The 27,918-nt window shown below is 42.7% G+C and overlaps 1 protein-coding gene across 1 annotated transcript in view; it reads left to right on the forward strand.

The window, feature by feature from the left end:
• Positions 1-27,918, forward strand: part of cped1 (cadherin-like and PC-esterase domain containing 1) — a 245,869-nt gene that overhangs the window by 36,348 nt on the left and 181,603 nt on the right. Inside the window, exon 3 of the mRNA XM_073059544.1 lies at positions 26,159-26,262. Coding sequence (XP_072915645.1) covers positions 26,159-26,262 — 104 coding nt within the window. The remainder of the gene's footprint in view (positions 1-26,158; positions 26,263-27,918) is intronic.

The following is a 27,918-nucleotide window of genomic DNA, read 5'->3' on the forward strand; positions in this document are numbered from 1 at the left end:
GGACCAATTCCCATGCTGTATTACTGCAGACCAGGACATGAGAGCACAGGAATGGTGAGTGGATAAGATTAGAAAGAGCACCACAAGCAAACACTTTTCAAGCTTGCACTGTGTCTACGTAATTGTCATTTGAGTAATCCTGTCCTTTGTCTTCTGCAACCACCATTTTTGGTGATCTTCATTAGTTTCTGACATGAGAAGCTTGTGCTGTAGTTTATTATGAAGTTGCCGAGAACTGACTGTATAACAGAGCAGGACAGAGAGTGCATAGGACAACAGACGAAATTGGGGCAGGTGTGGACAGATACTGGAGGGCAGATAGTGAAGGCTGGAACCCCTCGAGAGGGTAGCAGCTGGAGGCCCACGCTGATGAACATGTCAAGTCATCTGCTGAATTGCAAATGCTGGGAAGGCCAGGATACAGAGGATGCATCATAACAGAATGGAAGTGGCAGTAGAAGCGAGACTGGTGACGAGAGGGGAAGGGAGAAGAATCAAAGTGAGATTAATAATCACCGTGCCCGTGTTATATAAACAGCCACATTTCCAATCCATAGACTTCAACCTGGAAGAAGTCCGGTCAAAGCAAGAGGCTGAGAGTGGAAGACTGAAGGCATCGCGGAGAGAAGGTCGTTTTTCTTTAACAGCTCGGGGAAAAGAGGCTAGACTGCGCAGGCATGTGACGTAGCACGCCAAGGTTTAAAAGATAGACCGCTAGATACAGCGGCCATCTTCATAGCGGACTGAGTCGGATTGGGACAGCTTTGGCTCAATCAGGCTTCGGCGAGAAACAGGCAGAGGCGAGGGTAGGTTCCGGTAACTTTCTGCTTTTTTTCTTTTGTTTTGTTCAGACTAGAGAATATGCCAGGCAGGATATTGGAATGCTCCTCTTGCAGGATGTGGGAAGTCAGGGAGACCTCCGGTGTCCCTGACAACGATACCTGCAAGAAGTGCATCCAGCTGCAGCTCCTAACAGACCTTGTTAGGGAACTGGAGCAGGAGCTGGATGACCTCCGGATCATTCGGGAGACTGAGCAGTTTATAGATCATAGCTTCCGGGAGATAGTTACACCTAAGAAACAGGGCACAGGTAATTGGCTTACCGTCAGGCGAGGGAAGGTGAAAGGGCAGGTAGTGCAGGTTTCCCCTGTGGCCATTCCCCTCCAAAACAGGTATACCAATTTGGATACCGTTGGGAGGGATGGCTTACCTGGGACAAGCTGATCTCTGGCACTGAGTCTGGTTCTGCAGTGCAGAAGGGAGGGAGGAAGAAGAGGAGAGCGGTAGTGATAGGGGACTCCATAGTCAGGGGTACAGACAGGAGATTCTGTAGTCGTGACAGACTCCCGGATGGTTTGTTGCCTCCCAAGTGCCAGGGTCAGGAATGTCTCTGATCACGTGCACAGCATTCTGAGGTGGGAGGGTGATCAGCCAGATGTCGTGGTACACATTGGTACCAATGACATGGGTAGAAAGAGTCAGGAGGTCCTGAGGAGTGAGTACAGAGAGCTTGGTAGGAAGTTGAAAAACAGGACCTCGAGGGTAGTAATCTCCGGATTGCTGCCTGTGCCAATTGCCAGTGAGGGTAAGAGTAGGATGCTCTGGCAGATGAACATGTGGCTGAGAAACTGGTGTAGGGGGCAGAGTTTCAGATTTCTAGATCACTGGTACCTCTTCTGGGGCAGGTGAGACCTGTACAAGAGAGGCAGGTTACACCTGAACTACAAGGGGACCAATATCCTTGCAGGGAGGTTTGCTAGTGTTATCGGGGAGGGTTTAAACTAGATTTGCAGGGGGATGGGAACCAAAGTGCCAGAGTAGATAGTGGAACAGGGGTAAAAATAAATGATGTTAGTAGTTCATGCAAAGGTTGTGTGTGGTGGTAATAATCTTTTGAGGTGTGTATATTTCAATGCAAGGAGTATTGCGGGAAAGGCAGATGAGCTGAGGGCCTGGATTGACACATGGAATTATGACATCATAGCCATTACTGAAACTTGGCTACAGGAGGGGCAGGACTGGCAGCTCAATGTTCCAGGGTTCCGATGTTTCAGACATGATAGAGGCAGAGGGATGAAGGGTGGTGGGGTGGCTTTGCTAGTCAGGGAAAATATTACAGCAGTGCTCAGGCAGGACAGATTAGAGGGCTTGTCTACTGAGGCCATATGGGTGGTGCTGAGAAACAGGAAAGGTATGACCACGTTAATAGGGTTGTATTATAGACCACCCAATAGTCAGCGAGAATTAGAGGAGCAAATCTGCAGAGAGATAACGGACAACTGCAGGAGACAGAAAGTTGTGATTGTAGGGGATTTTAATTTTCCACACATTGATTGGGACTCCATACTGTTAAAGGTCTAGATGGGTTAGAGTTTGTAAAATGTGTTCAGGAAAGTTTTCTAAATCAATATATAGATGTACCAACTAGGGAGGATGAAATATTAGATCTCCTATTAGGGAATGAATTAAGGCTGGTGACAGAAGTGTGTGTAGGGGAACACTTTGGTTCCAGTGATCATAACGTCATTAGTTTCAACTTGATCACGGATAAAGATAGATCTGGTCCTCGGGTTGAAGTTCTAAACTGGAAAAAGGCCAAATTTGAAGAAATTAGAAAGGATCTAAAAGCGTAGATTGGGACAGATTGTTCTCTGGCAAGGATATGATTGGTAAGTGGGAGACCTTCAAAGGAGAAATTTTGAGAGTGCAGAGTTTGTATGTTCCTGTCAGGGTTAAAGGCAAAATGAATAAGAATAAGGAACCTTAGTTCTTGAGGGATATTGGAACTCTGATAAAGAAGAAGAGAGAGATGTATAGCATGTATAGGCAACAGAGAACAAATAAGATGCTTGAGGAGTATAAAAAGAGTAAGAAAATACTTAAGAAAGAAATCAGGAGGGCTAAAAGAAGACAGGGTGCTTTGGCAGTCAGGGTGAAGGATAATTCTAAGAGTTTCTACAGGTATATTAAGAGCAAAAGGATAGTAAGGGATAAAATTGGTCCTCTTGAAGATCAGAGTGGTCAGCTATGTATGGAACCAAAAGAAATGGGAGAAATATTAAATGGGTTTTTTTGCATCTGTATTTACTAAGGAAACTGGAATGGAGTCTATGCAAACAAGGCAAACTAGTAGGGAGGTCATGGAACTTGTACAGATTAAAGAGGAGGAGGTTCTTGCTGTCTTGAGGCAAATCAGTGTAGATAAATCCCCAGGACCTGACAGGGTATTCCCTCGGACCTTGAAGGAGACTAGTGTTGAAATTGCAGGGGCCCTGTCAGAAATATTTAAAATGTTGATATCCGCGGGTCAAGTGCCGGAGGATTGGAAGATCGCTCATGTAGTTCTGTTGTTTAAAAAAGGCTCAAAAAGTAAACTGGAAAATTATAGGCCGGTAAGTTTGACATCGGTAGTAGGTAAATTATTGGAAGGAATACTAAGAGATAGGAGCTACAAATATTTGGATAGACAGAGACTTATTAGAAAAAGTCAGCATGGCTTTGTCATGTGTGGTAGGTCATGTTTAACCAATCTGTTAGAGTTTTTCGAGGAAGTTACCAGGAAAGTGGATGAAGGGAAGGCAGTGGATGTTGTATACATGGACTTCAGTAAGGCCTTTGACAAGGTCCCGCATGGGAGGTTAGTTAGGAAGATTCAGTCACTAGGTATACATGGAGAGGTAGTAAATTGGATTAGACATTGGCTCAATGGGAAAAGCCAGAGAGTGGTAGTGGAGGATTGTGTCTCTGAGTGGAGGCTTGTGACTAGTGGTGTGCCACGGAGCGGTAAGTTTATAAAACTTTATAAAGTTTTGAGTTTAAGAGTTGGAATATAATGGTGAGGTTGTATAAGACATTGGTGAGACCGAATTTGGAGTATTGTGTGCAGTTTTGGTCACCTAATTACAGGAAGGATATTAATAAGGTTGAAAGAGTGCAGAGGTTTACAAGGATGTTGCCGGGACTTGAAAAAAAAGTTACAGAGAAAGGTTGAATAGGTTAGGACTTTATTCCCTGGAGCGTAGGAGAATGAGGGGTGATTTGATAGAGGTGTATAAAATTATGATGAATGCAAGCAGGCTTTTTCCACTGAGGCTAGGGGAGAAAAAAACCAGAGATCATGGGTTAAGGGTGAAGGGGGAAAAATTTAAAGGGAACATTAGGGCGGGGCTTCTTCATGCAGAGAGTGGTGGGAGTGTGGAATGAGCTGCCAGATGAAGTGGTGAATGCAGGCTCACTTTTGACATTTAAGAAAAACTTGGACAGGTATCTGGATGAGAGGGGTTTGGAGGGATATGGCCCAGGTGCAGGTCAGTGGGACTAGGCAGAAAAATGGTTCAGCACAGCCAAGAAGGGCCAAAAGGCCTGTTTCTGCACTGTAATGTTCTATGGTTCTATGGTTCTAAGTCCTTCTAGCCCAGGGGTTCCCAACCTTTTTTATGCCACGGACCAATAGTTGCTACTTTATATGTTATTGAACTTTAAACATTACAAAGAAAACTATATCCATGATTACATGAGTTTGTGCCAAACTCTTAGATTCTCTGAAATGTGGACTCCAGGTGCTCTGCAGATGGGTTTGAGTACAATGTCCTTCTGTGACACACGAGGGAAAGTTTGACAAAAGTTCAGTTGTCCTATAGATAAGCACTTGATTCATTAATTTCCTCCAAACAATCATCATCTTCACTATGTGCCATGTTGTGTGATGAGGGCGATCACGCCCTTCCATCTGTCTTTATTGCCCATGGAGAAGACACCTTTCACTCTGTTGTTGTTCTTATTCTTTTCTCTATCCATAACCATGATTGTTCTTGGCAGATTTTTCTACAGAAGTAGTTTGCCATTTACAAGACAGGTAACCCCAGCTATTATCAACACTTTTAGAGATTGTCTGCCTGGAATCATTGGTGGCATAAACAGGATTCGTGATATACACCAGTTGCTCATATCACCACCTGCTTTCATGGCTTCACGTAACCCTGATCTGGGGTGGGGAGGTGGGGGTGGGCTGAGCAGGTGCTATACCTTGCCCAGGGGAGGGAAGGAGTGCCTTACACCTCCTTTGTTAGAGACTAATCTCCACCCCACCACCCTCTCCATATATAGCTTTTGTAAATTTTTAATGTCCATGATTTTTGCCTAATTTATTTCATCACTTAAGGGAGATGAGCAACAGCAGAAAGTGTAAACTTGGTTAGAAACCATAGAACTGATGAGCAAAAGATTCTGGAGGATAGATGAATCATTATGTAAACCGACACAAAACACTGGGACAGTTTTGTATGTGCACACAGATTTCTTCTGATTTTAATGGAAAATTTGAAAAATTGATATTAAAGAAAAAATCCTTCACTTTGAATTGTTTATTTAATATCACTTGTACACAATATTATTACAATATTCTGTTTGAACTCTGAAGAGCTTGTTCACTTTTGATCATTTAGTTTGTGCTTATTGGAAACGCATTTAAACGTCAGCCAAGTCAACCTGCTCACCACTGCTGATCAGCTTTGTGCATTTCAATTTAAATTCTCAAAATATTGGTTCACAGAAGAAGGGTTTAAAATCTGTTCCTTACTTCCCTGCTTATGCTACCATTGTTCCCAGCGCAGCCCAGGAAGCAATGAAGGTACGGCAAATTGGACACTGAAGATTTTCCTCGCATCCATCATTTTCCTTTGCCGTTATTTGTATGTGCTCTGTGATAATGGAAGTGGCAGCAGCGATTCTACCAGCATAGAAGAAACTTTTGGAGATGAGAATTTCAGTTTTTGCTGATGATAGCCTATGTCATGGGGGAAAAAGTTCCCACTTGGTTATTCAAACCCCTTAATCAAGTTTTTGTATGGATTACCCACACATTTCACAATGGAACATTTAGGCGGAGGTAGAAATCCATCTTCTGATAATTCAGTTATATTGGTTATTTAATTCAATGACTTCAGTCTGCTAACTACCATTCAGGGCCCCAAATAGGTGACACTTTACCTGTGAGTCTGTTAGGGTCAGATACTGTGTCCGGTGCTCCCGGTGTGGCTTCCTGTACATCAGTGAGACCCATTGTAGATTGGGAGATTGTTTCGCTGGGCACCTACACTCCATCTGCCAGAAAAAACGGGATCTCCCAGTGGCCACCTCTTTTAGTTCCTCTTCCCATTCCCATTCCGATATGTCTATCCATGGCCTCCTCTACTGTCGCGATGAGGCCACACTCAGGTTGGAGAAACAACACCTTATATTCCATCTGGGTAGCCTCCAACCTGATGCCATGAACATCAATTTCTTGAACTTCCAGTAATTCCACCCCCCCCCCCCACCATCCCCACTGCTTCACCATTCCCCATCCCCTTTTCCTTTACTCACCTTATCTCCTTGCCTACCCATCACCTCCATCTGGTGCTCCTTCTCCCCCCCCCCCCAACTTTGCTTTCTTCCACGGCCTTCTGTCCTCTCCTATCAGACTCCCCCTTCTCCAGCCCTGTATCTCTTTCACCAATCAATCTCCCAGCTCTTTACTTCACCCCTCCCCCTCCCAGTTTCATCTATCACCTTGTGTTCTCTCTCCCCTCCCCACCTTTTAACTCTAACCCTCATCTTGTTTTTCTCTAGTCCTGCTGAAGGGTCTTGGCCCAAAACATCAACTGTACTCTCTTCCATATGTAATGAGCTGTGAAGTTTCACTGCTAATGTAATGGCCTCTCTGTAATGTTTCACTGCTAAGGTAATAGTTTCTCTGTAGCAGCAATGTTTGGGTTGTGACTAGAGATAACGGGGGCCTTGGAATATATGTTAGCCAATGAGAAGCATGTTGTTCTCTCTTGTGTGTCTGGGAGCAGTGATTTTGTAGTCTTTTGTCGGCGAGAGATGAGGAGAGAAGACATGAAAGGAAAGAGTTGGTAGACTGGTGGATAGAGTGGACTCGGAGCAAGGGTCCAACGGTCAGCGACGCTCGGAGAAGGTTGATGGGGGTCGAATGGATGATTCTGTGAGCTCCAACGTGCACGTTAGACTGATTCATCAAAATGGGCCTTTTTTCTTTTTATTTTCTTTACAAACCCTATAGTCAGATTAAGATATATAAAGTTCAATCGTTTAATTGCATACGGTGTACTGTCTGATATTTTGTTGTTTAGATTTGTAACTGGGCAACACATCACGCAGCATCCACTCAAATGCGATTTCTCAGTTTGGCTGGGCCAGAGGCTGTCTTACCCTAGACAAACGTATGCTGGCTGAACCTCAGGGTTACACATAGATGCTGCCTGGCCTGCTGAGGTCCTCCAGCATTTTGTGCACGTTGCTTGGATTTCCAGCATCTGCAGATTTTTCTCTTGTTTCTTAACAACAATATTTAATTTAATCATGAATCTTGTATAGAGCAGTGTGCCTGGGTAACCTGAAGAGCTATGTTGGCTGGAGTCAGGGCCTTGTGGTAGAGTCACCCATGTCAAACAGGTCAAAGGGTAGAGGCTGGACTGAGTTGGCCTCCGGTCCACCAGGTTCGGGGGTTCAGCTCAAGGCTAATAACCCGGATTGGTTTTAAAACAGCAATGAAGAATTCTCCTATATCTGTGTGCGACTGTATGGGCAGGCAGAGACGAAGGACATTCATTGCTCCCTAAATGCCAGCAGCATAACAGGCACTTCCATGCCCGGATAAGGACAAAATTGTTCTGCTTTGTCCTGACAATTATCACTGATTTTCACATGCAATTCATTCCTAATACAACAGAGCCATCAAATGTTACTGTTTCTCGACAACTTGTAGGCTAAATTGTGCTGCTTTGCAGAAAAATCGACAAAATATTCGTGCCTTTGAAATGTTTATTCTAGCTTTTTAAGTCTTAGCTCTACAGAAGTGTTTACCTTTGACTTTAATCATACCAAGCTGTGCTTTTGAGCATGGTTCATTGAGAAAGTTCCTTTGCATACAAAGTACTTGGTTCTTTCTGATGACCTTATAGTAAAGCATTCTCCTTCTGCCATAAATGGTCATAACAGAGAGAGTTGTGTCTGGTTTCTATGCCAATGAAATTTGACTGTTTCCTTAACTGGTTTGTTATTCCTGTTTGTAAATGACAACCAGATGTTTTATTCTATACTCTGATTTTCATGACAGTATATGTCTCTCAGGGCCATTTAGAATCCTCTTCAATGAGAATAATTGACATTTTTCTTTGCTTTGCCTTGATTAATTAGGTGATAAATTTTATTAATGCAAGATTACTAAAGAGCAAGAAATATTTTTGATACCAATATAAGCTTAGGGTATATTTACTGTTTTAAATGTAAAAAAAAACACTAAAGGTTTATAGCTTGGATATCAGAAATTTCAGGGTAACGTGGAAAGCGTATGTTTAATTTGTAATGTGGGCCTCTGCATTTCATTTAACAGCATTAAAACATGATGCAGTTGGAGGTAATAATTAGTACTAATATTTCCAAGCCCCAGCAGATTGCAGCAGCAAAAAAAGGCAAACAGAAGTAGGATGAGGTTTGTGACTTCTCAGTGAACGAAACTTCACTTCTAGCAGTCTTGGTTAGTTACCGGTAGTTACTGCCTGTTATACTGCTGGCATTTAGGGCAGCATTTTAGCAGTCTTGATTTATTAAAAGAGAACTATAAGCAGATGGTGAGGCTCAACACCTTAATCACTCCAAAAAGAAATTGGTACCAAAATTTTGCATCATAAAATCTGCCACTACAATACAGGCCAAAGCTGCTTACAGACTGAGCGAGGGAACACTGTGTGAATCGCTTTTAAGTAACTCCGTTTCAAGTTGATAAAAGTACGCTAGATCCCTTATTCAGAAACTAGCAAAGAGAACCTATGTTAAAGCAATTAAAAAAAACACTAACAAAACTAAATTAGCAATTAGCATTCAAATTAGAGGTCAACAAAATAATACCATACCTGTCTCAACTAAACTAAGTAAGACAATGCATGGAGCTTCTATCACGCTCCAACCCATGTGACAAATTACCGCTTAGTCCATAATAAACGTGCAACACAAATTACAATAATGACTGATAATAGGGTACATGGCTTCTACAAGTATCGCATGAATAATTGAGGAAGAATTTCAATGGGTTAAGCTTTCTAGCAGATGAAGATTCGTTAAGTGATAACTGCTTGCTTTGATGATGTAAGAGAAGGAATTGGATATGCAGAGTGTAGGTATAGAGAGCAAAACTGTGTAACACAGAAGATGTATACATAGAAAAACTACGGCACAATACAGGCCCTTCGGCCTACAAAGCTGGGCCGAACATGTCCTTACCTTAGAAATTACCCATAGCCTCTCTGTTTCTAAGCTCCATGTACCTGTCCAGGAGTTTGTTAAAAGACCCTATTGTATCCGCCTCCACCACCGTCACAGGCAGCCCATTCATGCACTCACCACTCTGCGTATATAAAAAAAAATTACCCTTAATATCTCTTCTGTACCTTCTTCCAAGCACCTTAAAACTGTGCCCTCTCGTGCTAGCGTTAGGAAAAAGCCTCTGACTATCCACATGATCAATGCCTCTCATCATCTTATATACCTCTATCAGGTCACCTCTCATCCTCTGTCGCTCCAAGGAGAAAAGGCCGAGTTCACTCAACCTATTCTCATAAGGCATGTTCCCCAATCTGGGCAACATCCTTGTAAATCTCCTCTGCCCCCTTTCTATGGTTTCCACATCTTTCCTGTAGTGAGGTGACCAGAAATGAACACAGTACTCCAAGTGGGATCTGACCAGGGCCCTATATAGCTGCAACATTACCCCATGGCTCCTAAACACAATCCCATGACTGATGAAGGCTAATACACTGTATGCCTTCTTAACCATAGAGTCAACCTGCGCAGCAGCTTTGAGTGTCCTGTGGACTCGGACCCCAAGATCTCTCTAATCCTCCACACTGCCAAGAGTCTTACCATTAATCCTATATTCTGCCATCATAATTGACGTACCAAAATGAACCACCTCACACTTATCTGGGTTGAACTCCATCTGCCACTTCTCAGCCCAGTTTTGCATCCTATCAATGACCCGCTGTAACCTCTGACATCCATCCACACTATCCGCAATACTCCCCAACCTTTTGCCTCAATAAAACTCACCAGGCAGTGCAATGCATAAAAAGGCCAGAATTATTATTGTCAGCAGAAGCCAGCTACTCAGATCCCGGTGAGGCAACTAATGTTTGACCCGGGGGGGGGGGGGGGGGGTGAAATTGTAGAACTAAAGAAAGAGCTAAAGCACCAGAGCATTGTTATGATTCCAGGAATGAAAGGATTAATGTATGAAGAGTGTTTGATAGCTCTGGGCCAGTACTTGCTGGAATTCAGAAGAACGAGTGGGTTCTCATTGAAACCTATCGCATATTGATAGGCCTAGATAGAGTGGATGTGGAGAGGATATTTCCCCACAGTGGCAGAATCTAGGACCAGGGGGCACAACCTCAGAATAGAAGGATGTCCATTTAGAAAAGAGATGAGGAGGAATATGAGGCACCATGTAGCATGCTGTAATAGCTCGGGGAGTTCCAGAGCTTGGAGTTTAATTATGGCGCTGTTCTGTAAGGAGTCTTTGTATGTCCTTCCCGTGGAACACATGAGTTTTCTCTGGATCCTCCAGTTTCCTTCCACAGTCCAAAGTCATGAGGGGTAGTTTAATTGTATGGAGGTGTTGCTGAGTAGTTCAGCCTTGGTTCTGTTGAAATGCTGCATTGAATTTGCCATTGTTTTATCTGGTTTGTGCACTTAGGAAAGCAACATGAGTCAAGCTGGAAACAGTTACCTTGAAGTCTAGATTAAGAGAGAAATTAAACAAACATGCGATATTGAAAGTCAGATTGCTGGAGGAAATGAGGACGAAGAGAGAAATTAAACGAACATGCCATATAGAAGGTCAGATTGCTGCAGGAAATGAAAATATTTAGAAAGCCACAGAGCAAGCTGTGACTGTGTATGAAGCTGAAGACAGCACGTTTAACGTGCACACAGCATGTTCTATCGCTTGCAGAGCACCTGCATCTGATACCTCATCGGCACACATTAGAATGGAGTCTGATTTAGCTGAGTTAAACATAGGGCAACAAATGTTGAGGAATAAACATACCTAGGAAGAAAAAGTGGAACAGCCTCAAAGAAACGGGGAAGAACAGGCGAAACAGCTTCGGAGAACCTAGGAGCTCTGAAGAAAATGGGAGCAGAAGGAAAAGTAATTTCAGAAAAAAGTAGAGCAGCTTAAGTTGCAGGAAGAAATTGCAGCCAAGATGACTAAAGTTAAAGTGCTAAGGGCTTCAAATGGCATGGGTGCTAAGCGTGCTCCAGCAGAGCAGTTCTATGGAGAGAGTTCCTTTGCTGCCATGGAACAGAGAAATTCCAGAATTTCAGTGGAAATGTCAGTGTGGATACATTTGAGGAGCAAATGTCTACGAGCCACGAGTTTGAACCCCAAGCGGTAGTTCAGGGTATTCTCTCAGCTTGTACCGAGGAGGTACTCTGAATCTATGCAATATCCAATAGCATGAGGTGCTGCAGAGGACATTGATTTACAGCACGATGATACTCATATTTCAGATGATGGAAGTCCAACTGCCGCATAAAGACACTAAATGAAATAACAAGCATAGTGATGCAACAACAAAGCATTGCATCTCTGCCTAAAAGAGAAATTCAAACCTTCAATAGCGGTCCTTTGCAGTGTTATTCATTTATGAGAGCTTTCAAGAACAGCATTGAAGGCAAGACTGATAATTATAGTGACAGTCAACGCGAGTGAATGTGCAGATGCTGGAAATAAATAAAAAGACAAAATGCTGGCAGAACTCAGCAGGCCAGACGGCATCTATGGGAGGAGGTAGTGACGACATTTTGGGCCGAAACCCTTCATCGGGAGTGGCTCACTCCTGATGAAGGGTTTCGGCCCGAAACTTCGTCACTACCTCCTCCCATAGATGCTGTCTGGCCTGCTGAGTTCTGCCAGCATTTTGTCTTTTTATTATAGTGACAGTCTCTATTTTCTCCAACGGTTCACTGGAGGTTACCCTAGGGAGCTTGTCAAAGGTTGCCAGCAGGCAGCCCGGAGCAAGGATATCTAAAGGCCCAAGCTTTACTTCAGGAACATTTTTAGGGATGAACAGTCTATATGGAAAAGGCTTTTTCTTGGCCACATATCAAATCAGAAGATGTGAAGCTCTTCAAAGCTCTTAGAGGCTGTTGCAATGCTATGCAGGACATGCGTGAGTTGGACACGCCTACTAATATGAGAATTGTCATGAATAAATTGCCTGAGAAACTTTGGGAAAGATGGAGATCGGTGGTGTATCAGGCACAAGAAAGGCACAACCGTAAGGTTACTTTCACTGGCATTGTTGATTTTATTGAAAGGGGAGTAAAAGATTGCTACACACCCAGTGTTTGGGGGGGGGGAAATACATTGCTACATTACAGGCATTAAGTAAAGGTGTGAACAAAACTTGATGACAGACTCAATCTCAAGCTGAAGTAAGAAGCTTTGTCCCTGTTACAAGTGTGGAGACTGAAACTAAAACTGAGCCTGGAACTGATAAAAAGGGAGTAGATTCAAAAGAAGCGGTGAGTGAAACAAGAACTACAGTGAGTACTGCCTTGGTATCTAATGGTCTTACGGGGTCTGGTGATCATGGTTGTAAACTTCCTATAATTCCAGTTCAGGTGAAGTCTAAGAAGAGAAACAAGACAATGGTTATTTATGCTTTCCTGGGTCAAGGAAGCACAGCAGTGTTCTGCACAGTGAGCCTCATGAACAAGCTCAACCTGCCAGGAAAAGGAACACGCATTCTCTTATGCAAAATGGGTCAAGAGGAGGTCGTGCATAGGATTGGAAGTGGCTGGCTTAGAAAGGGCAAACTATTGTGAAGTGCCTAACATCTATACGCAGGAAAGCACGCCTGTCCACAGAGGGAGCATTCTTCGTCAGAGAGATCTGCAGGAATGGTCTCACCTGAAACATTTCGTTTGCTGGAAATTGAGCTGCTGATAGGGGTGAATGTGCCTCAGGCATTGGAGACACTACAAGTGATTCATAGTGTTAATGATGGACCCTATACAGTGAGAAAAATGCTGGACTGGACTGTTAATGGACCATTGAAAGGAGATCATAATGGAGAAGAGATTACGCTCAGCCGAAGTAGATAGTTTTGTGCTTGGATGAGCTTTTGTTGCAGCAATTCTAGTCGCATTTCCCCGAATGCAGGCGAGAGGGACAACCTGGCTTGTCAGGAGAATATCACAATCCAGGACAGTACCTCCTCACCAAAAGAGGACATTTGTGTAAACATTGAGATCTCATGTCTCCTGTGTCTTGGTAGCATGTGGTTGTAATTATTCTAGTATAATAATTAGGGACTGGAATGTAGGAGTGGTGTGTCTATTTCGATCTGCATTGTATTGTGTGGCACATTTACTGTGTTTATTATGGTAACTAGTCACCTGAGTGGGGTGAGGTCACTCAGTCACATGAACAAAGGGAATAAATCACATTTGTGCTTTGCTCATAGCAGGCTAGGGACAGATGAGTGTCGTATCTTTTGCTGACTGCTCAACTACACTTGGATACGCTGAGGTTTCACCGCTTTCAGTGTTTGCTAATTGGTAATAAAGGATTGAATACATATCTTTGACTTTTGGAGGAATAATTTTTGGAGTAAGGACACATTGTGCAAGTATAACAAATCCATAGGGTCGCTGGAAGCGTCAATTGTTCTGGTTTTGGTTTGGCTACAGGATCCTTAGATGAACAAGTCACTCGATTCATGTTTCATGAAGGAATCAATAGGCTATTGGTTGTACATCATGCTTGGCTGTGCAATAAATAGACACTTCATGTACAAGCTGTGTGTAAACCTCTTAAAGCAATGGAATCAGATTTCTTATTTATGATGTGAAATCTATTGTTTTCACACAATGCAGTACAGTGCAGACAAAACTCTATGAATTACACAAAAACAAATAATTAGTGCAAAATATGGGTTCATGAACCATTCAGAAATCTAATGGTGTGGAGGGGTGAAAAAGCTGTTTCTAACAAGTTGAGTGTGGGTCTTCAGGTTCCTGTACGTCCTTCCTGATGAAAACGAGAAGAGGTCTTGATCTAGTTGGTAGAAATGAGAAGAGGTCATGTCCTGGATGGCGAGGGTCCATAATGATGGATGACTCCTTTCTGAGGCACCACCTCTTGATGTCGGTGAGGGTCCTTGATGATGTGAAGAGTTAAGCTCCTGATGGAGCTGGCCACATCTACACAGCCTCTTGTGACCCTGTGATTTGGAGACTTCATACCAGGTTGAGATGCAACCAGTCAGAATTCACTCAACCATGCACCTATAGCAATTTGAAGATCCTTTGGTGACATACTGAATCTCCTCACTCTTAATGATGTAGAGCTGCTGGCATGCCTTCTTAGTGATTGAATCAATATGTTATGCCTAGGATTGACCCTCAGATGCTGGCACCAAGGAACTTGATGCTGTTCATCCTTTGCACTGACAAACCCTCAAGGACTGGTGTGTTTTCTCTAGTCTTCCCCTTCCAGAGGCTCACAATCAGTTCCTTGGTCTTGCTGATATGCAGTGCAAGGCCCAATTGAAAGGACAGAACAAAATTGGTCTGAGGGTCAATTAGAACTTAATGACCTATTCTCTGAAATAAAACAGGAGATGTAGGAAACATTGTTTCTTCTCTTGCCTTCATTGGTCATGGCCATGACATTGAAAAAGTTGGCAGGATATGGTGCAGTTGTTTCAGACTTTGGTTAGGCTACATTTGCAGTTATTATGGATGCCATGGTATGGAGACTTTGGAGAGGGTGCAGAAAAGGTTCACCAGGATATTTCCTGGTTTGGAGAGTATTAGTGATAACAAGAGGTTAGACAAGTCCTTTTCTCTGGAGCATTAGGGAATGTGGGGTGACTTGATAGAAGTACCTAACATCCTAAGACCTAGATAGGGCACATAGTCTTTTTCCCCACAATGGAATCATCAGATACTAAATGCATAGTTTTCAGGTGAGAAAGGGAATGCTCAAAAGAGAATTATAACAGTTCCAGGTACCTGGAAAAGATTTGCAGAGGAGGAGGTGGAAATAGATATAATAGGGATGTTTAGGAGTCATTTAGACAAACACAAACATTACAGTGATTCCCAACCTTTGTTATGCCATGGTCCAATACTATTAAGCAAAGGGTCTGTGGACCCCAGGTTTGGAACTCATGGAATATAGGGGTAAGGACCAGCTGCGGGCAGATGGGATCAGTTAACTTGGCATTGTGGTCAAAGCACATGTGGTGGGCCAAACACCTTGCTCCTGTTGGGTCTCATTGCTCAGGTTAATTGCTATTCTTACTGTAACTCTGGGGTACTCAGCTCCTGTGCTGGCTTTGCTGGACAACAGAAATCCACGTGACCTGATTCTAATTTTCAGCAGACGTTCTGCATTGGCTATTGGTACAGCTGAATCTGTTTCTGGGCACAACAGTGTTCAATTATGGGCTTCCCTGGGGGACCCAAACAGTAGTAATTGAAGGAAGTTGACTATTGGATGAGGAATGAATGGTAGATGCCATGTTTAAAATTATCCTGACGATTGGCCCTTTTGGACTATGGGGGGGGGGGGGGCTGATTCTTTGAAGAACAAATGGAGTTGCACATCGTCCCACAGTGCCTCGTAAACCATTTCTATGGCTAGAGCATCTCTTCTACCAGCTTTGAAGCTCAGCAGTCATGTTCATGGTTTGTGCAGCTTTTGCTTACTGTGCTCCTCTGGAGGGCAAAACTTTGTCTCCAGTTCACACCTGCACTTAGCCAGTTACTGAAGCCAAACGGACTTTGGGGTTCCAAATGAAACCACTGGCTTCTGTCTGTTTCAACCTTGGTCCTTCATGGAGTCCTGTATATGTCTGGGCAATGTCAAACTCAGGCAAGTTGTCTGGTGATGTCAGTACTCTCGCAGTGGATTCCCCCTACACTGAGGTTCACCTACTGATTCTGTCTGAGTCCTACTTCACCTATCAACTTCGGCAGGAGATCAGCTACCGACTTATATGCCTTAGTGATTTTTCTACCTACTAGAAATGTATCAATAAGAGTGCGGAGAATTGCCAGGACTTGAGGACCTGAGGAAAAGGTTGAATAGGTTAGGACTTAATTCCCTGGAGCATAGGAGAATGAAGGGAGATTTGATAGAGGTATACAAATCAATAAGGGGCATAGATAGGGTAAATGCAAGCAAGCTTGTTCCACTGAGATTGGCTGAGACTAGAACTACAGCTTGTCCTGACGAAGGGTCTCAGCCTGAAACATCGACAGTGCTTCTCCCTATAGATGCTGCCTGGCCTGCTGCGTTCCACCAGCATTTTGTGTGTGTTGCTAGAACTACGGGTAATAGTTTAGGGTGAAATGTGAAATATTTAAGGGGAACCTGAGGGGGGATTTCTTATCTCAGAGTGATGATAGGGTGGAATGAGGTGCTGGTGGAAATGGTGGATGCAGGTTTGATTGAAATATTTTAAGGAAAATTCAGACAAGTACATAGATGAAGAGTGCCTGCATTGATTGCTGGTTGCAGAGGGAGGTATGAAGGCCTAAGCTTAGAAACTTGTTGATTAGTACTGAGGAGATGATGGTGTTCAAAAGCAGTTTGACATGTGTATTGCTGTTGTCCAGATTTTCTAAAGCTGAGTGGAGAGGCAGTGTGATTGCATCCACTGTAGATCTTCTGTGGCGACAGGCAAAGTGCATTGGGTCCAAATCCTTGTTTAGGTAGGAGTTAGTTCTAGCCATGACCTACCTCTCACAGAACTTTATCACAGTTGACGTCATTTGGGTAGCTCACCCTGCTCTTCTTGGGTAACGGTATCAACTAGAGGCCACTGTTTCAAAGTAATGAGTCTTTGAACCTCAAAAAGTGACATGGGTGAGGTCCTTAAATATTTTTAAGCCAGATATAAATAGATTTGTGATAAACAAGGAGATTAAAGCTTTCTGGGTGTAACCATAATTGCAGAGTGAGGGTTACAGTCAGATCAGTGATGATGGAATTAAAAAGCAGAGCAGGCATGAGAGGTTGAATGACGTTCTACTCCAAGTTTGCATGCATCTGTTGTAATAATTCTTAAATGTCATTGAACAATGGATTTAAAAACTAGAAAAAGATGGTCTCTCAAGTTTGGTTAGGATTTGATGCTCTGCCACAGGCTTTCCTCCTGTTACAGGCAGGTCAAGGGCATTCCTGGGATGTGGGTTGGTGGGATCAGCCTCCACATCTGAAGCAGGTAAGGGGGTGGTGATTTTAGGCAGTGCACTGTGCCTGGTCAGATCCAATCTATTAAACAGCAACTTTAATCCAATCTAATTAACGGAAGGTAGTAATCCAATCTAATTGATGCAAAGTAGATTGGTGGGCAATTAAAGTAATATTAATTAAAATTGCTTGGATCAGTGCCATTGATGATGTTTACACAGATTTCTGCATGGACAGCCAGAGCTGCTCATTCAGAGGCAGCGGTATTCCTCACTAGAAACTGCGAGTCCATTTTGAACTTGCATTCATTCCTTCTAACTCCAGTATGAATATCGTACTGGGTTGAATTGACAAAAGACACTTTTGTTTTGAGGGCAAGTTGGAGTACTACTCCAACATGCGAGCAGCCTTCAGGAGGGTGAACCCACGAAAAATAATTCAGCCCAGATGGGATATCTGGTCAAGTACTGAAGACCTGTGCTGATCAGCTGGCTGGCGTGTTCACTGAGATCTTTAAACCTCTCACTTCAGCTATGAGTGGTACTCACCTGCTTCAAGTAGGCATCAGTTATACTGGTGTCCTGTGATGACCTGTCTCAATGATTGGCATCCAGTAGCACTTGCATCCACAGAGATGAAGCCTCTTGAGAGGTTGTTGATGGGACATGTCAACTCCTGCCTCAGAAGTCACATGGATCTGCTTCAATTTGCCTGCCAGAGCAGCAGGTCCACAGTAGATGCCATCCCATTGGCTCTTCACTCAACCCTTGAACATCTGGACAGTAAAGGTGCATAGATCAGAATGACTACATCTCAGCATTCAGTAAGATCATCCTCTCAAAACGAATCAATAAGCTTCAAGACCTCTGCCTCAATACCTCCTTATGCAATCGGATCCTGGATTTCCTCACTGACAGAGACCAGTGAGTCCAAATTGGCAACAATATCTCCTCCATGATCTCCTTCAGCACAGGTGCGCCACAAGGCTGTGTGCTGAGCCCCCGCTCTACTCATTTTGCACTTGCGACTGTGAGGCTAAGCACAGCTCCAATGCAAATTCAAATTTGCTGATGCCACAACAACAACCTCTCACTCAATGTCAACGAGACCAAGGAGCTAATTATTGGCTTCAGGGGAAGGAAACCAGATGTCCATGAGTCTGTTCTCAGCAGATGATCAGAGATGGAGAGGGTTAGCAACTTTAAGTTCCTAGATGTAATTGTTTTGAGGATCTGTCCTGGGCCTGGCTCGTAAGTGCAATTATGAAGAAAATACAGTAGCACTTCGAATTACTTAGGAAGATTCAACATGATATTTAAAAATTTGACAAACTTATATATTAACTGGCTGGATCACAGCCTGGTATAGGAACACCAATGCTCCAGAATGGAAAATTCTACAAAAAGTAATGGATATAGCCCAGTCCGTCACAGGTGTAAAGCCCTCCCAACTAGTGAGCATATTTACATGGAATGCTGTCACAGGAAAGCAGCTTTCATCATTAGGGACCCCCATCACCCTGGAGGTGCTTTCTTCTCGCTGCTGCTGAAGGAGGCACAGGAGCCTCAGGGGCTTTCATCAGCAGGTTCAGGAACAGTTATTACCCCTCAACCATCAGGCTCTTGAATCAAGGGAGAAAACTCCACTCAGCTTCACTTGCCCCATCATTGAAATGGTCCCATAGCATATGGCTCACTTTCAAGGACTCTTCATCTCATCTTCTTGATATTTATTGATTCATTGTTTGTTTATTATTGTTTCTTGTATTTGTACAGTTTGGTTATTTATTTATAAATTTTTTCCCTTTTCTCTCTCTCTCTGTCCCTCTCACAATCACTCCTTGCCTGCTCTCCATCTCCCTCTGGAGCTTCTGCACTTTGGTTGAATGTCCTCATTGGTCTTTCAATGATTCTGTTATTGTTATTATTCTATAGATTTATTGAATATGCCCACAAGAAAATTGATCTGAGTTGTATTTGGTGGTATAAATGTACTTTGATAATAAATTTACTTTGCTCTTTCATGTCAAATATATGGCATGAGTTCCAAAACCTGTTACAAAGGAAAACTTTGTTAACTGCTTTTTTAGAGAAAATTATACCTCCCAAAACAAAAGAAAATGCAAGTGATTTTCTTTGTGAACTAAATGTCAAGAACAATCACAACATTTAATAAATGATATTTGACTGGATCTAATCTTCAGTGTGACCTTGCAACAGGAGTTTGTTGCTATTTTCTAGTCTTCAAAGGATTGTCACATGAGGAGCTCGGAATGCTGTCCGAGCTGGCAGTGTGGTTGAATGCTTGGCTATTTATGGTGCTCTCATCCTCAGCTTTTGTTTACGTTAAGTCACGTAAGGTAATGCAGTTAAAAATACAACCCTTCTTATTACTACATTTAACCACACAGTAGGCAAATTTATAGGAACTAAATTTTTTTCAATTTTAATCTTTGTTTCTCAGTTTCTACCCACTGTCAAAGTCCCTCGATAAACCTTTCCCCATGGATAGTGACATACAATTGACTATTGCTTTTTGGAAGCGTGATCATGGTGAGAACTAACTCCCGCCGAGCAAGGAGCTGAACCATTACAATTTGCCTACTGGAACAACAGGTCTACAAGTGGGTGCAATCTCACAGGCTCTCCACTCAGCTTTACCTGGGCAACAGCAGTACATGTCAAACTACTCTTTGTTGATTACAGCTCCACATTCAGAAACTTCACCTCCTCAGTACTAATCAACGAGCTTCTAAATTTAGACCTGGAAACTTCCCTCTGCAACCGGCGATCAGCACACACACACACACACACACACACTTCAAGGATGTGTGTTTAACCTACTGCTCTGTTCTCTCTACAGCCATGACTGTGTGGCTAGACTCGGCTCAAATAACACCACTGTTGTCAGAATCTCAGATGACGACAAGGAGGTGTACACGAGTGAGGTAGATTGTCTGTTTGAGTGGTGCTCCAACAATAACCTTGCACTCAACCTCAGCAATACCAAGGAATTAACTGTGGACTTCAGGAAGATGAAGTTGAGGGAGCACACACCAGTCCTCATTGAGGGATCAGTTGTGCAAGGGGTGAACAGATTCAAGTTCCTGGGTGTCAATATTTCTGAGGATCTATCCTGGATAGATCCCAACACATTGATGCTATCATGAAGTATGCACACCATTGGCTGTACTTCATCAGGAAATTGCTGGGATCAAAGATGTTACCAAAGATTCTGATGAATTTCTAGAGATATTTCGTGGAGAGTTCTCTGGTTGCATCTCTGCCTGGCATGGAAGCACTAATGCACAAAATCAAGAGGCTGAAGTGGGTTTACACTCAGCCACCTCCATCACAAGCACAAACCTTTCCACCATCAAGATATTTTCAAGATGATGGCAGCTATTATTCTGGACCCTCATCATATTCTTCTCATTATACCATCAGGAGGAGGTACAGGAGCCTGAAGACACACACACTCAATATTTTTGGAGCAACTTCTTCCCCTCTGCCATCAGATTTCTGAACGTCCATGAACCCAGCACGACCTCACTATCCTTCGTTTTGCACTATTTACTTTTTTGGTAACTTGTTTATTTTATTTATTGTTTTGCGCTACTGCCACAAAAGCAACAAATGCACATTAAGTGACAATAAACCCGATTCTGGTTCACCTGTCTTTAAATTAGAGTTCTGAGTTTTGGGATGTTTTGGCTGCTAATGGGTAAGCCTAGAATTGTGTTGCCATTCAGGGAGCTTCTGGAGGTCTTTGTTATTGAACAGATTTTACGTTTTCTAGTCTAATTATTGCTGGTTCTTCTTTGGGGGGGTGGTGGCATAATTGATGTGTGGACAGAGCTGGATGGTACATGTCAGTTTCAAAAGTTCTGTGATAATTTGCTTGTACAGTATATCTACAAAATACAAATGCTCTGTTACTGCTCCTATAATCTGACATATTCACTCCCACCCTCTGCACTAAGTAAACAATGGTTAAACTATGCACACTGTAATAACTGATCCTCACTAATCTGGGCCTCAAGTTCTGGGTGCTTATTTTGGCTGTAGTGTTTATAAGCTATTGAAGAAGATTATGATCTCTAATACACACTCCAAATATGTTTTGAAGCCTTTATTCCCACCAAAGCATGGGGGCATATTAGTTGCCCAAATGAAATCCAACGAAGGTTTGAATGAAAAACATAAAAAACACAAAATGCTGGCAGAACTCAGTAGGCCAGACAGCATCTATGGGAGGAGGTAGTGACGACGTTTTGGGCCGAAACCCTTCATCAGGAGTGAAGTAACCTGGGATGGTCGAGGGGGGATAAGAAGTGGGGGGAGGGATAAAGTAGAGAGCTGGGAAGTGAAAGGCTGGAGGGAAATGGGCTGGGGGAAGGTGGAGAATTATGGGAAATAAAAGAGAAAGAAAGGTAGGGCTGGGGGGAGATTATAGTGAGGGGGGAAAAAGAGAGAGAAAGAGAACCAGACTAAAATAATAGATGGGGATGGGGGTAAGGGTGGGGGGCAGGGGTATCAACGGAGGTCAGTGAGTTGGATGTTCATGCCGGCAGGAAGGAGGCTACCTAGGCGGGAGATAAGGTATTGCTCCATTGATCTGCGTGTGGCCTCATCTTGACGGTAGAGGAGGCCATGGACAGATATGTCGGAGTGGGAGTGGTCAAGGTTTGAATGAAATTGCCATGTTACAAATAGTTATCGTATATTTTGGGTGTTCTTCAAGAAATTCAATGGATATTGTCTGGTGGTGCACAAGTTCAGTTAACATTTAGTGAGGTGTTGCTGATGGAAGTGTACATATAGTTATAAATGTAATGGTTCCAAGACACAACCTAGGAGAGCCCCATTATTCAGAAATCAGAGTTTTAATCAGCTCCATGTGACTTGTGCAGAAATTGTTGTTCATGGGCGCAATGTTGATTTTTTTCAAGGGATTGTTGCAGACATTTTCAGTCATGGACAATATCATAGGTGACAGGTTGAGTGGAAACAGATATCTAGTTTCCACTTGTATTATTAGTGAAGGTAGTTTGTCATGGTATTTCTCCCTGGTTTTAAACCACATTACTCCTTTATTATATGTTCATCTAAGAATTACACATCTTTGCAATTAAACCATTGCCCAGGAACTGGGAATGGAGCAACTTGAAAAATAAATACAGGAATAGGCCACTCAGCCCTTTGAAGCTGTTCCATCATTCAAAATGATCATGGCTCATCCTCTGCCCCAATACCCTATTCCTGCTCCCTTGATATATTTTGTATTTATAAAGGTTCCTATTTCTTCAAATATATCCAGAGTTGTCCATAGAAAAGAATCTCATAGGTTCATCACTCTTCCCTGTTCAGAAATTTCAAAAATAGAAATAAAAAAAATAGTGATGTAGTCTTCATGGGTTCAATGTCCATTCAGAAATCGGATGGCAGAGGGGAAGAAGCTGTTCTTGAATTATTGAGTGTGTGCCTTCAGGCTTCTGTATCTCCTACCTGAACGCAGCAATGAGAACAAGGCATGATCTGGGTGTTGGGGGCCCTCAGTGATGGACGTTGTCTTTTTGAGGCATCGCTTCTTGAAGATGTCCCAGATACTATGAAGGCTAGTGTCCATAATGGAGCTGACATATTTTACAACTCTCTGCAGCTTAACTCAATCCTGTGCAGTAGTCCCCACCCCTGCCCCGCACCAGCCAGTGATGCTGCCAGTTAGGATGCTCTCCATGGTACATCTGCAGAAACTTTCAAGTGCTTTTGCTGACAGACCAAATCATCTTGAAACTCCTAATGAAATATGGCTGCTGCTGTGCCTTCTTTATAACTGCATCAAAATGTAGGGTTCAGATTAGATAATGATATATAGCTTCTTTCTTTATTTTCAAGGTAGTGATGTCATCTGTAGGTTATTTTAGTTTGGGCATCTAATCATAGGTGTGTATTATGGTGAAACATAAAAATTTGCAGCACATTACAGGCCTTTCAGCCCACTGTTGTGCCAACCATGTAACCTACTCTAGAAACTGCCTAGAATTACCCTACCACATACCCTCTATTTTTCCAAGTTCCATGTATCTTTCTAAGAGTCTCTTAAAAGACCCTGTTGAATCCGTCTCTACTACCTTTGCTGGCAGTGCATTCCATACACCCACCACTCTGTGTGGGGGAAAAACTTACCTCTGACATCTCCTTGTACCTACTTCCAAGCGCCTTAAAACTATGCCCCCTCAGGTTAGCCATTTTAGCCCTGGGGGAAAAAAGCCTTTGGCTATCCACATGATCAATGCCTCTCATCATCTTGTACACCTCTATCAGGTCACCTCTCATCCTCAGTTACTCCAAGGAGAAAAGGCCAAGTTCACTCAACCTATTCTCATAAGGCATGCTCCCCAATCCAGGTAACATCCTTGTGTAAATCTCCTCTGCACTCTGTCTATAGTATCCACATCCTTCCTGTAATGAGGTGACCAGAACTGAACACAGTACTCCAAGTGGGGTCTGACTAATATCTTTATAGCTGTAACTTTACCTTACAGCTCTTGAACCACTTCATACTTATCTGGGTTGAACTCCGTCTGCCAATTCTCAGCCCAGTTTTGCATCCTATCAATGTCCCAGTGTAACCTCTGTCACCCTCCACAATATCCACAACACCCCAACTTTTGTGCCATCAGCAAACTTACCAACCCACCCTTCTACTTCCTCATCCAGGTCATTTATAAAAATCACAAAGATCCCAGAACAGATCCTCGCAGAACATCACCGGTCACTGACCTTCATGCAGAATATGAGCCATCCACAACTGCCCCTGCTTTTTGTGGTCAAGCTAATTCTGGATCCACAAAGCAAGGTCTCCTTTGATCCGATGCCTCCTTAATTTCTGAATGAGCCTTGCACAGGGAACCTTATCAAATGCCTTACCTGAAATCCATATACACTAAATCCACTGCTCTACCTTCATTAATGTGTTTTGCCACATTCTCAAAGAGTTCAATCAGGTTCGTAAGGCATGACATACCCTTGACAAAAGCCATGCTGATTGTCGCAAAAGTCTAGCTGTTCGCTTAGAATAGGTTGGGAGCTTCAGGCGGTCTCGACTGAATTTTATTATAATTGAATTGTATCACTCAGCTGTTTTCCAAATGATTCACAGTTGATCTCGTATTACTGGCTTGCTTTTGACGTATGTTGAGGTCATCAGCACTTGCTGTGTTTTGTGAAGGAAATATTGCAGAACTAATTTCTGACATGAGTACATGGAGTTAAAATGCAACAATTGAGCAAGTGCTCTCTCAGTTGCACTACTCTTTCAGAAGTTTTGCTCTCACCGTATCCTGCTGAGACACTGACCATTCTGAAACATGACATGCATGAAGTTGGAATGATAGGCCGTAAGAAACAATTAACATTGCAGGAATAGTTAAGGCTTGTGATTAAAGTGTAAGTGAATCCTTTAGCAGTTTGATGACTTAATTACTGTCAAATGATTCCCCTAGCTCTGAGCATTTTGTTTTAATATGGCATTCCATTTCTTTGCATTATAATTACATTATAAAAATTATTAAGTTATGAATGGGCATTATAAAAAAATCATAATTAAGTTTCATTGTCCCCTTTGCCTCCCATTTAATCGATTTTTCAAAGTTATTACATTTTGTACATGTGGTGGGTGGTACAGCAGTCTCCCAGCTGCAGTGATCCAGGTTTGATTCTGACCTCCAGTGTTGAGTTTACAAGTTCTTCCCGCGGCTGCACGGGTGTCCCCTGGGCGCTCCAGTTTCCTCATGCATCCCAAAGACGTTCTGGTTTGTAGCTGACTAGGCCACTGTAAAATTATCCAAGTATAGATACTGGTGGGAGTGCAGGTTCTGGGGGGGGGGGGGAGATAAGATTGCCCTATAAACCAGTTTGCTCAGAATGCCCTTCTCTGTCATGAGAAAACATTATATATCAGTGAATTATATTCCAACTGATCTAGAGTCACAAAGGTACAGCACTTAAACAGGCCCCCTGGCTCACCAAGTCATAGGGTCATAGAACATAAAGTCAAATCCTTACTAACTACCATTACTTACACTAATCCCACTCTAATCCATTTTATTCTCCCCATGTTCTTCCTAACTCTTTGTCCACTTTGGCTGCACACACTCTGGGAAATTTACAATGGCTAATTAACCAACTGATCCGAATGTTTGGTGGAGAGAGTTGCCTCAGTTGTAGCAAGGACTAGGGCTCAAGCCGAAGGCTTGCATTGTAGCCTGCCTTCTGGGCTCAGTTGCAGGTAGCCTCTCCCATTGGTGCTGTCCTCCAGCATTGGATCAGTGGAATTGCAGGCCGGACTGCTGAGAACCATCAATTTGCGGGTCTTGTTGCTCAGGATCTTGGACTAAAAATGTGTTTTCTTACCCAACTTATTTGAATGTGCTTATGTTTTTGCACCTTAGACCCAGGGGAATGCTGTCTCGTTTAGATGTATGGCTTGAATGACAATTAAACTTGATTTGATTTGAATGATTTCAGGGCATGAGAATGTGCAAATTCCAGTGATGGCACCAGGAGCCAGGATCAAACGTAGTTTACTGGATTTGTGAGGCAGTTGCCTTATTGACTGCCTGCCACTCATTTCTTTACCAGCTAAGATAGTTCTTGGTATGGTCAGGATTTTGACTGGTTAAGGAGAAATATGGCTGTTGCTCCATTTGCACAGAGCACTGTACTGGTCTGGTTTACTAATAATGGCAACGTCTGCAGATTTAGAGCTCCTTTAAGAGTAGCACGGTTCAGGAGATGCTTAGAGCATAATCTGGCCCAATGTGTTTCACTGGTGTCAGAAGATTGTTGACAACAGACTTGATGATAATTGCTTTCTTTTTAGGAGCTGAACACTGGGACTTGTTGCTTTGTTTCACATCAGATGAACTTGATGATGACAGGTGCCTTCAAAAGGAAATGTTTGAACAGCTCCGACTCCATCAGAAGGTAATTTTCTCTGGAGTTATGACAGGTCTTGCCTTTGTTTACAATAATGTTCTGAGTTTTGCTTTTGCCAGACACATCAAACTTCAAAAGCTGGTAATAGGCTAAAGTAACCCTTCAGAACCTGAGCTGCTGTGTAATGACATAAGTCATAGAAAATTTTTTAACATCACTGCAGGTTGAGACTTTGCTTGTACACAATGAAGGCCTTTTGACAGAAAGTCAGTCATCTTAAATCAGGAGTTCCCAAGTTTCTTTATGCCATGGATCCTTACCATTAACCAAGGAGTCCATGCACCCTGGGTTGGGAACCTCAGCCTTAAATTATATTCCTATAATGTGATTACGTAGCCAAAGGTCTGTCAGCATCTAAACCCAAGATAATTTGACATAATTAATGGTTTGTATCATAACAATACTAGATTACAAATGAAGCAAATATTTTTTCAATCTTATCAATGTTTGTGTGTTGGTAATTATGTACAATTAGTTAATCTAATGGAATTATCTTTTGTTTTCATGCCATAGTGTATTGTGTAGTGCAAAGGAATTGTACAGGACATTTCGGGCATATGTAGGGGTCTATCAAGAATTAAAATTTTATTGCTTTTTGATTTAATTACTTTCTACCATGGGCTATTATTTTAAAAGGGACATGGGTGGTACAGTGGCCAGTTTGGGTGTCCAGTCAACTATATGAGTGGTAGGTAGAAGCAGGAGAAGTCAGCAGCCTAGTTCAGGGTGTCTATGCAGTGCAAGGAGAGGGAAGCTTGAGCCAGTCTAGATGGGTGTTCATTTACTGCCCCGTTAGGGGTTTGAATTTAGTGCCTATAAGAAGTATTCACCTCCCCTTTGGAAGTTTTCATGTTTTATTGTTTTACAACATTAAATCACAGTGGATTTAATTTGGCATTTTTGACACCATCACAGAAAAAGACTTCCATGTCGAAGTGAAAACAAATTTCTACAAAGTGATCTAAATTAATTACAAAGATAAAACAAGGTAATCGATTGCATAACTATTCATCACCTTCAAGTCAGTATTTGCAGGTGCACCTTTGGCAGTAATTACAGCCTTGAGTCTGTGTGGATAGGTCTCTATTAGCTTTGCACATCCGTACACTGCTATTTTTCCCCATTATACTTTACAAAGTCAAGTCAAGTCACTTTTATTGTCATTTTGGCCATAACTGCTGGTACAGTACACAGTAAAGACGAGATAATGTGTTTTCAGGACCATGGTGTTACATGCCACAGTACAAAAACTAGACTGAACTACGTGAAAAAGCAACACAGGAAAAAAACTACACTAGACTACAGACCTACCCAGGACCGCATCAAGCACTGTCAGGTTGCATGGGGATCATGAGTGAACAGTCCTTTTCAAGTCCAGCTATAAATTCTCAATTGGATTGTGGTCTGACTCTGACTTGGCCACTCCAGGACATTAACCTTGTTTTTAAGCCATTCCTGTGGAGCTTTGGCTTTATGCTTGGGGTCATTGTCTTGCTGGAAAACAAATCTTCTCCCAAGTCACAGTTCTCTTACACACTGCATCAGGTTTTCCTCCAGGATATTACTACATTCATTTTACCCTCTACCTTCACAAGCCTTCCAGGGTCTGCTGCAGTGAAGCATCCCCATCGCACGATACAGCAA

Source organism: Hemitrygon akajei, chromosome 10 (genome assembly GCF_048418815.1).
Source record: "Hemitrygon akajei chromosome 10, sHemAka1.3, whole genome shotgun sequence".
Taxonomy (NCBI): domain Eukaryota; kingdom Metazoa; phylum Chordata; class Chondrichthyes; order Myliobatiformes; family Dasyatidae; genus Hemitrygon; species Hemitrygon akajei.